The 11106-nt window shown below is 33.3% G+C and overlaps 1 protein-coding gene across 1 annotated transcript; it reads right to left on the reverse strand.

The window, feature by feature from the left end:
- Positions 1-6727: 6727 nt before the first annotated feature.
- LOC124361437 lies at positions 6728-10803 on the reverse strand. Its single transcript, XM_046815486.1, has 3 exons — positions 10409-10803; positions 8310-8528; positions 6728-7574 (listed from the first exon to the last, which is right to left on the reverse strand). Exons 1-3 carry the CDS (start codon positions 10707-10709, stop codon positions 7138-7140), a joined length of 957 nt encoding a protein of 318 aa, XP_046671442.1. The 5' UTR covers positions 10710-10803; the 3' UTR covers positions 6728-7137.
- Between the last annotated feature and the right edge of the window lie 303 nt (positions 10804-11106).

Here is an 11106-nt window from a genome sequence, read left to right on the forward strand (position 1 = left end):
AGTATGTTAGAATTTGTATATATATGTCAGTCAGTGAGTCAGTCAGTATCACATGCGGCTGTATATATATTAGAACTCGCCTTCGGCTCGCTGGGGGCTAACGCCCCCAGGCCCCCAAAGTAAACGCTTGCAAATTCGGGGATAAGCGGAATTTCGGTGACCTTGGTTAAGTCCGTACATTAAGTAAATGACAAGGGATTTAAAAATTGACCTTTTTCATAGATTTTTTTCCGGATTCGTAAAAACTTTTGACTTTGAGGGCATTTTGCGGTTAAACCGTTAGAGATACGACAAAAAGTGACTGGACCTTTCTTGTTTGGAAATTTAATTTTGTCTTTCGATTCCGTCGTCAGATTTTAGCTGCTACCTTTGGTTTAGCCAGGAATGAGCTCGGAAGAAAAGTTTGCACAGGTCAGCTATCGTGAATTGTTTATTATAAACGTAATAAAAACAGACCTTAAAAGGCAGTATTTTAAGTTTGAACAGTTGGTTTAATATCATAAGGAGATTATCTAGTCAAGCCAGGAAAATTCCCTGGGGGGGGGGTTTAATGTTACCGGGGGTTAACACATCAGGGGGTTTAATTTACTCAGGAGGTTATCTGGTCATACCAGGAAATCCTCGGAGGGGGGGTTAATGTTACCGGGGGCTAATGACACACCTGTCCCTATTTTAGACGGTGTTTGTGTCTGTGAACAAAATAAAAATTTATTCTGTCCCTATCTACTATTGACGCATAGCTAACGCTCAGCCAACTTATTAAGTGGGGTTGTATTCACTCGTTAACCTAGCAAAGCCTGAATCCTGATTGAATTACACAAAATATTAGTCACATATAGGCCTAATATATATTTAAAACTCCAAACATTTCCAATTCACGACAAATATTTTGCTATTTATCGCGTTTTTCAGGCTTATTAAAGTACATACAGCAAAAAGTTTACTGGACTTTTTTTGTAGAAACACGTCGTATATTAAAACTTATTAAGTCGCATTTTTTGAGCTACGACCAACCGTTTAGCCGCTATCAAGCCCGGAATGTAAATTTGTAGGCGAAAATTTCCAAATATTTTCACTTAATCGCGTTTTGCGGTCAAACTAATGGAGATATAATAAAAAGTCAATCAACCCTTTTTGTAGATCATATTATTTCCTAAATCTAACCTTTGTTTTATTTTGACTTTCCGACCAATGGTTTTTGCCGCTATCGACACCAAAAACAAAATGTTCACGTAAATATTACACATAAATTGCACATAACCACGTTTTTTTTTTTCGGCCAAACCAATGCAGATAGGGCAAAAAGTCACTGGACCTTTTCTGTAGAACACATAATTTTGCTAATTTGATGGGTCAATCAGATTTGAGCTACAACCTACCGTTCGGCCGCTATCGGGCTCGAAACTTTATTTTAAGCGAAAAAATCTCTGGAATGTCAAATGTTCAAGCGTTTTTGTCGCTTAACCATGGAAGATAGAGCAAAAAAGTCACTGGACCTTTTTTGTAGTTCACTTCATTCCTGACCATGAATTTTTCGTCAGATCCGAGCTAGCTCGAACGGTTCGCCCGCTATCAGGGTTACAAAAAATGCCTACAGGGGTGAAGAATGCGCGATTTTTTGGGAATTTTTTTTGAGGGATTTAAAAGTAAAAAAGTCCGGTTTTCAGACTTTTCCTGTTGGTTACACGACAAAAGGTACCCGGGTGCCAAATTTCAAGTTTCCAGCACTTCTAGAACTATGTTAGAATTTGTATACATCCATCAGTGAGTGAGTGAGTGAGTGAGTGGTTTCACATGCGGCTGTATATAATATAGGATTTAGAAGAAAATACGGTTGTGGAATAAGAGAAAACTCTTAAATTCTAAAAAACAACAAACATTTTATGGGCACAATTTTATAAGCTCAAAGCAGATATAAGAACACTGACAATATATTTTTACATTGATTCGAAGCGGATTTGACAATATTTCCAAAAGATTATACATTTCTTCCAAACAGATTTTACATTGATTTGAAGCAGTTTTTACATCATTTTTAATAGATAGTTCATGGCTTCGTGAGCTTGTTTCGTGGTCTAGCTTCGTGAGTTTGCTTTCGTGGTCTTCCTTCGTGGTCTAGCTTCGTGGTCTTTCCTTCGTGGTCTAGCTTCGTGAGTTTGCTTCGTCTGGTCTAGCTTCGTGGTCTAGCTTCGTGGTCTTCCTTCGTGGTCTAGCTTCGTGAGTTTGCTTCGTGGTCTAGCTTCGTGGTCTTCCTTCGTTGTCTAGCTTCGTGAGCTTGCTTCGTGGTCTAGCTTCGTGGTCTTCCTTCGTGATCTTGCTTTCGTGAGCTTGCTTCGAAAAGTTAATTGAAATAAAATCAGATATTTTTTTCTATGTAAATGGAGCTACTAAAGGAATTAAATGAGATTGGTGAACTAAGAGTATAAGAAATTAATGGAATTAGAAGAAAAAAAGAAATATAAAATTTTGAATTTGGAGAAAATGAAAGATAAATATTTTGGGATGACAATAATTGCCGAGTTGGAAGATTGTAAAGTACACTTGCCGAACAGATTTTTGAATGTTTTGGATGAAAAAAAGATTAAAGAATTGAACAAAAATGAAAAATTACACTTGATTGTTACTGGGAAAAAGACAATAAAAGATAAAGAATGTGTTACAATTAACTTTGTAGAATAAAGATTAAGAATTCGAAGATTTTAAATTGATTCTAAGGAGATTTAACATTAAAACTGCTTAAGAAAATAGAAGCAAACAGCTATAGATTCGGTAATTTTGCATTCGTGATTTTTCATTTTTGGTAAGTAGGGGATTCTGGGTCGCTTTTGGAACGGATTCAGTTAATTTTTCATTCGTGAGTTACTGTTTGATTGTACAGATTCGTTTATTGTCCTTTAAACAGTATTTTCCCTTGATTTACTGTTGGCTCCGAAAGTGCGCTAGGAACCCCATATTCATATCTACTTATATATATATATATATATATATATATATATATATATATATATATATATCAATATGTATTCTCTTCGTGTAGAAATAAAAAACCGAATATTGGTAAACTCTTTTCATAAATTTTCGTATGTCAGCATACTTCTTCAGATAACAGTGTATAAATATTTACAAAATTAAATAATGAAACTAACTAAATACAAACAAGAAAAAGAACTGAAATTGAATAATAGACAGGCGAAAAATACCTCACAGCTGATGTTTCATCACAAATAACAAAGAGTAAAAAATTTAAGAAATTAACGAATGTTCAAACCGAAAGGAAATTTTGACCTTAAAAACAAGTTGATGAGCAGTTTCGCTCCTTCTCAAATTAAACCTATTTACATTTTCGTTGGCATGCAATGGAACATTATTGATGCCTTTTAATTTGTAACATTTTTTCAATTTTGTCCTGATTATGTTCTCTGGAATGTACAGCGAGGGGCTTGTCATCTCCATGAACAATACTGTAACGGTGACCTGTCATTCTGATACGAAGAGGGTTAGAGGTTTGGCCAATATATTGTTTATTACAAAAATTACAATTTAGCTGATATATTATATTATTTGAATTGAAATCAATTGTTCCTTTAATTTTTCCTTTAATTGGATATATATATATATATATATATATATATATATATATATTCACAGCCCATTATAAGAAGAGTAGTTACCTTCTGTCTGGTAGTCTCACAACTGCCTTTACTTTTTTTTTCAATTTGACACATTCAGAACCAACCATCAGATACATATTTTAGTGGAGAGAGGGATGTTCCACATTATCTATCACCATGAATACATTTCTGGGTGGTAGTTCAGTTGGTACGCGCTGAGTTTTTGTGAGCCCAAACAAATAAATACGAGAAAATCACATAAATACAATTCTATCGCTTATTTTATATTATTTTGTTACCTGAGACCTATTAATAGGACGCCGGCATTTCCCACTTAATTTTAGGTTGAGCCATTTCGCAACAAATAAACCAATATTTTTGCATACGTGGAAAATTCCTCGTAATATAATAGGTTATTTGTATTGAAAACAACCAGGTCCAAACGGTAGAGGATGTAAATGAGGGCTGTTACGACAGGGAGTTACTGTATCTGTTATTTTTGTTGTATATATACATCATAATTTTAACTCCAGCTGACCGTGCTACTATCAACATAAAGTATAATTTAACACAAGACATAGGAGCAGTTTATAGATGCCAATATGAGTGTAGATCAGTTTCATATGTAGATACCAAATATTCTTCACTTTTGGAAATACAAAAACAGTAAGTTAAAAAATGTATCTTTAATTATATCAGATCTGTTAAGAACATTTTTAGATAAAAAGTTTCACTCCAGTAAGAAATATTTTAATGGGAAATTTTTAACAAACTAAAATTTAACTTCCATAGATTACTAGAAAGCTTTAAAATTATTTTACATATATCATTTATAATAAAATTAATATTTTTTTCAATAAAAAGACTAATTTTCAAACACATGTGAAACAAAAAGTAAAGATTCCTTCATGAGTATATATTTACACATATTAAACAGAACTATGATTCATACGTAATTAAATATTTTTATCTTCAATCAAAAATACAAATCAGTTTGGTATTTTTAATAAATTTTATCTCAAATTGAAAGATGGTGTAACCACAGTTAAAACAAATAGAATTAATGATTTGTAATATTAAAGTTAGAGGCGAATACAAAAAAAGTGTTATTTAGTGATGTTGGAAAAAATATTATTTATGTAGACATAGTTGAGAAACTTGCAATATAAAGTTCTTGATGTTATCTATCCTACCTGCGCTCTAAACTGGATATTTCACCACAACACAAGCCCTCCATTGCACCGCAATAAATCAGCGAGAGCCGCAGAGCTGGAGAGTGGAGAGCCTCTCATCTGATTTATTGACCTTGTTTACTGAGAGATTAAACCAGTCACGTGATACAACAACAGCTCTGATGTTTAGTCAACACCTGTGTTCCTGCACTCGTCATTCCTTTTATCAATTGAACAAATCGCAAGGTATGGCATACAGAATGTAACAGTTAAATATACATACATTAATCCAAACGAAGGGATACAGTAGTCCGCATCTGGGTAAATATGTCAATATCCCTCATTGTATACAAAAAGATACTATTGCGGATAAAACTACAAATTTAAAAATTTAGAAAATAACCCATATAACATTTAAATTAAAAAAAAAAACAATATTTGGCTTTTTGACAATTTGATCCTACCATGACACGTGTAATCTGTGTCTTTGTATTTCTTTTTTTTATACGACGAAATAATTCAATTCATACATTATATAACTCGGAACTGAGTGAATTTTTGGCCACGAACAAGGTTTTTAAGTTTTTTGTTGTTAATCAGATTCAGAAATGTATAGTAAGTTATTTAAAGGCTATAATATTTAAAGAAGCTCATTGTCTTCTTTCTAACAGCCCTATTTTTAGAAACCATATTTGTTTTTGACAATTTGGGACAACCATCACACTTGTAAGCTGTTTCTTTGTAATATATATATATATATATATATATATATATATATATATGATGAAATATTTCAATTCATATATTATATCGCTTGGAACTACCAATAAAAACTGAATGATTATATTTCCTTATAGAAGACATTTTTGCCCATGAACAAGTTTTTAAATTTTTGTTGTTAATCAGATTCTTAAATTTTGATGAAGTTATTTAGACTGTAATATTTAAAGACGCTGATTGTATTTTTGCTTGAGTAACTTTCTCGTAGAGAGCGTTCCTATCAATGTCAAGACTCTGTAAGAAGTAGTAAGACAATTTGTTAGAGTAGGACATTTTCTTACTAATTCCATATTAGATATATTATGAGAATTCCAGTCAAATGATTGAATGCATATATGGGTGGATACCATTTATTATGGAAGAAAAAGGTGGTTCATGTTGTCTAGGTTTTTAGAACATTATATAGAGTATTGTTGTAAGCCATAAAACATTGCAGAGGACCAAATTAAATAGATATTAGAACCATAGCCATTTAATTGGCTTAAGAAATATTACGGTGAGATCAAGGTTTATTCACAGTTTACCTGATATAACACCCAACTTCGAATGTAAAACATTTGGACCACTAATCAAAACTAGGTAACGAAAGCGTTGTGTTTGCTTGCAGAAGAAGATAAAAGTATAACAAAATCACTGTTACTTTCTGTGATTATTCGATAATCTTCTCATGCCCAGACTGCTTCACACTAATCATACAATGAATACTAAAGTTATACTGTGAGAGTTATCTTTGATAGTACACAACTGAAAGGATAAGTTTTTTTGTTAATGTTATGGAAGATGTATCCATGTTATTTTATATTACATCATTAACGATTACTTTTGTAAAACAATGTTACGCTTAATTGAGAGGTTTTGTTATTAAACATATTACAAATAGTTATTATGTTTATATTTAATAATTGACATAAGTATTTTCAAACGGAAATGGCATTAAAAGTTTTCGTAATTCACATTAATCTTGCAGTATAAAAGACGTATTTTAAATTAATTATGTTGTTCGGCACATGTTTTAGTTGTTGAAGCAGTAAGTAGTATACCTTCCAAAACATTTTTTTTTTTTAATAAACAACGAATAAAGTACAAAATAACAATTTATACAGGAGGATGTTTTTAACATACGTAGAGATGTTAGGGGAGGCAAGGAAATGAGAAAGTGGCTAATAATCTTTGTAAAATTTAATATATATGAAGGCAATGTCCACTTCATGATTGATAGGTGGAACACTGTAGGGTAGTGCATGTATTATTTATTTATCAGAGTTGTAAAAAAATAACATTAAATAAAATAAAATAGATATAGATTGTTTTGGTAGTAAAATTTATGTACAATAAATACATAATAGATACTAAAAAGTCTTAATTATTAATAAAAACTAGCTGATAGAAAAACTATAGTTTATACGTGAAACCTGACATGTACATATAACTCAGATTTCTGTAGTCAACACAAGTTTTACATCCGATATCCGTCAAGGCACGCTGCCCTGATTAAAAATGGATTGCTTTGTCTCTATTTTTAACCAGATGTGTTACAATGTTTTTGAAATATAAAATAAAATTTAGTTTTAGTTTCATAAGATTTTGTGTGGTGGGTGATTGACACCGTGTGGGCCTTGATGAATGTGGTTTAATGTTCCGGGAGTGATGGCGGGTCCAGGCGCGGGGGCAGCTACGACGGTGGGGGTGGCGTGCTCGATAAGCAGGGGTTTGGGTGGCGGCACGGGACAGTCCACCTCGGGCACGGGATCAGCACAGAACTCGGCGAAGACTCTAGCGGGCGCCGCCGTGGCCTGTGCCATGTAGAAGGGGGCGACGGTGACTACGGCTCCCACTGTCGGTAGACGTCTGCGCCGCAATTGCAGCTGAGTGACCGTGTACTTGCCGTGACTAGCCAGTATCCTCTGTGAGGGGGACGTGGTCAACTCGTTGTTGCGGCCGCAGTCCACGTCTGGTGCGTCCGTTCCCACCGCGTACACGTTACAATGCCTGCCGAGATAATCAGCCAGATCTGATAAACAAGAAAACTATATAAGGGAAGTACAACTAGCGGCGTTCCTTATTGCCTTGACCACAAATTTAATTACTTATAGGGGAACATTTTGAGTCTCTGCTATAAACGAAACGAAGAAAAAAAATACAACAGTACTTAATTGTTTGTTATCAGTTACCACTTCAGAGAAAAGAAATAAATTTAGAAATAATGGGATTTTTTACTTCAATTTACAAAAGTCTAGTGTAGGATATTTAAAGATTGTTGTATGATCGGTTTGAAACATTGAGTATACAATTGATTACCTTGAAAATAATAAATTTTATTATATGGTCTGTTGGTATTATAGGAATTGGTATCTATTCCTCCCTTCTAGTAGGCTTTTTAAAACCTGCGTTAGGTATTTTAATTAGTAAAGTAGCTGTAGCAATTTAGATTTACTAGTTACATTGTAACCAATCGTTAAAAATAAATAGAATTTATATCTGTATCATATCTGCTCATTTCCGAGGCTGAACAATAACTTAAATTTACACTTTATCTTGTAGATTTCGAAGAGGAAACACCTCCATGCACTTCCTTACGATTATTATTACTATTACTCCTTACTATATATAAGTAAAACTGGTAGATTTATGATATTTATCTTTACTATGGACACACGATGACATTGAGATTTTCCTAAATTCAAAGAAAATCAAGTAATTAAATACACTACGGTATCAATACTCCAAAACTGTACTATGGTTTTACCTGGACAGATTCCAGGATGGTTCAGCTGAGTTCCCAACCTTCCTCGCCGTCCAAAGAATCTGTCGACGTCCGGATACCTAGGAGACCAACCGAAGTCGAAAATGACAATTGACCTCGGTGGGAATGGCCCAAACACTGCTTGCCACTGTTCAACGTCCTGGACAGTGGCTTGATAGTTGTCGTCCATAGCTGCTTTCTCGGTGAGGTCGATCACACAGGCTGCAGCATTAAAAGTCTGAATACGATTCTAATGGTTACAATACGGCAGCATATACATCCTGAACTTACCTAACTAAAATTACTAGATTTACTAGATTATATTCTTTATATACTGATAGATGTATGAAAGTTCATGTTACGTGCTTATTGAACTTAGCTGCTAATAAAGCTACGGGTATGTTACAAATAAATTATATTTTCTTTTCACGAAGCTAGTAGCAGTTAAAATTATTATATTTGTGATTATATCTACTCATTATTCATTGTTTCTTGACGGCAGTTTAATCAATGCAAACAAATATATAAGGCAAAATATTTGAATTTTATTGATTTTTTAATTGATCCATTTACTTAATAGTTCAAAACTTGTCAATATTTTAGGTAGCAATCGACATTTATTATACAGTATTTGCATATTATAGTTTATGATAATGTTAAGTTTAAACATGAACATATACATAGAAGTATTCATAGAAAATAAAGGATACGTCCTACGAATGTTTTCACGGTTATGGAAAGATTAGTCTCTATTAGAAATCAATATGTGTTTTGGTTTTATTGCTAATATATTATGATCTCATTTTGTGTGTTTAGTACAATAGTAAAACTTTTAGGAATGTTAATTGAACTCATTAAGCATGTTATTGATTTTTAAATATTTCTATTCATTTTATGGGGTTTTATGAGCAACTAAAAATATACTAACCCAATTTTTCAAATGGAAAATGAGATCATGAAAACAAAAACATTGCAGTTTAACAAACATAAACTGTTGTGTACTCTTCATAAAAAATATCAGACATTAAAGTTTAGCAATTTGTAGTTTGGTAAGAAACAGCATTTTTAGGACACAAACTAATTAAACTTGAATCGAAATTATGAAATTATTTTCTTTCCTGTGGATACCACGTTTTTTTATCAAATTAAAGAGTCAAAACAATGAATATATATACAGGAAAAACTACACCACAGTTTCAAAATAAAAGAGTTATAATGTGATATTTTGAATTTCTATAATTGGCTGAGTTACATTGAAACCTGTCACACTAGGACTGTAACAATAAAAATTAATTCTGTTTGTACATATGTACAATAACTCAAAAATGGGCTAATTTTAACAATTTAAATTTCCAAGACGCTTATTTTCAATACAGGCAACATGGTAGAGAGTCTTTTAGGTATCCGTTATGGCAACGAGTAAATACCACAAAAAATAAATTTGTAAACAAAATAACTACAATAATTAGATAATTTTACATGTGGAATTATTATTAATAGATGATACCGAAAATAGTAGACTGAAAAGTTGATCTTAAAAGTCGGTGTGAAGATTTAATTTTAGAAGACTCCAGCGATAGTGTCTCTACCTAATAACAGGAACTTCTATTTTAACACTACCGCGAAACTAAACTAAATAAAGAATCACGTGAATGTATCATGAGGCAAGAAATATCATGAAATATTTTATCTGTAGACTTTAACTTTACCATAAAACCTCATCTCTTTATAGATAGGAACAAGTGAGTGGTGCATGTTTAGTCCGTGAAATTTTGCTCATATTCATTGAAGTATATCACTCAGTATGCTAAAACTATTTTCCTCTTGTCTGCCATGGGGTGTGGGGGAGGGGTTTTAGACATATATTTTCTGATAATGTTTCCTCCTTATAACTGTCATCTTGTGAATTAAATGAGCTGCAGATCTGAAATTTTGCAAGCAGCCTGTTGCGCTTGTTACGCGCCACCTGATGTGGCGAAGTCCTACTTTGTATTTTAATGCCAATACCACAAAAGACTAAAAACATATCAACTTCTGAATAATAAATAATAGTTAATTTCCCACATACAGTCAAAATTAATGAGAGCAAAGAAGGGTCTCACCTGGCAACAGAAACAGCTGATCCTTGCACAATTCACCAACTTTATAACCTTTATCACAAAACCTGGCCGGGACCTCGACCTTAGTACCACCTTCGTCTCCCGCTATGTACTTGGCTTCATTGAACAGGATATCTGTGATTACATTTACCAGTTCGATTGTTATCTCAAAGGGTAGAAAATTTGGGTAGTAGTTTGTGGAGAAGGGGCTAAGCCTGTAAGAAAGGTCCACAGCGGTGTAGAAACAGTCATCTGCGGCCGAGACTAGGCCTACCATCGTTATCAAAAATAAGAACACATACATGGTTACCTCAAGAGACAAAAACCGAGTAACGCTATCTACACTTTACCACATCAAATTTCTTATCTTTCAATTTATAGTACAGTAAAAAGCTTTACCTATCGTTCTGTTCATTTTATAAAGAAAACTTTATCAGTGAAAGCAAATACACGTGAAGGCTCCAGCACGAGTAAAAATAGTGTGATTCGCCCTCTTCATTCATTTATTATTTCGCTTCTGTTGATGAATCACTGGATTGCAGCTTTCACCCATTATTGTATTATATCGATTGTATTACATGAAAACAGTTTAGATTAGCAAGGCAGTTGCTTGAAGAGACCTATTATACTCTCGACCCACTTTTCGACTGAGTTCCCTCTGTTAAACGTTGGAATTGAATGACGTCCAATATTCTCTTCTC

The sequence above is a fragment of the Homalodisca vitripennis genome, chromosome 4 (genome assembly GCF_021130785.1).
Source record: "Homalodisca vitripennis isolate AUS2020 chromosome 4, UT_GWSS_2.1, whole genome shotgun sequence".
NCBI lineage: Eukaryota > Metazoa > Arthropoda > Insecta > Hemiptera > Cicadellidae > Homalodisca > Homalodisca vitripennis.

What these genes read in the sequence shown, in the direction of transcription:
- LOC124361437 (XM_046815486.1), bottom strand. Translation starts at nt 10,709, where the DNA reads ATGTATGTGTTCTTATTTTTGATAACGATGGTAGGCCTAGTCTCGGCC. An exon ending in TCAGCTGTTTCTGTTGCCAG is followed by an intron (nt 8,529 to 10,408) that starts GTGAGACCCTTC and finishes TTAATGCTGCAG; the next exon opens with CCTGTGTGATCGACCTCACC. An exon ending in CCATCCTGGAATCTGTCCAG is followed by an intron (nt 7,575 to 8,309) that starts GTAAAACCATAG and finishes CTTGTTTATCAG; the next exon opens with ATCTGGCTGATTATCTCGGC.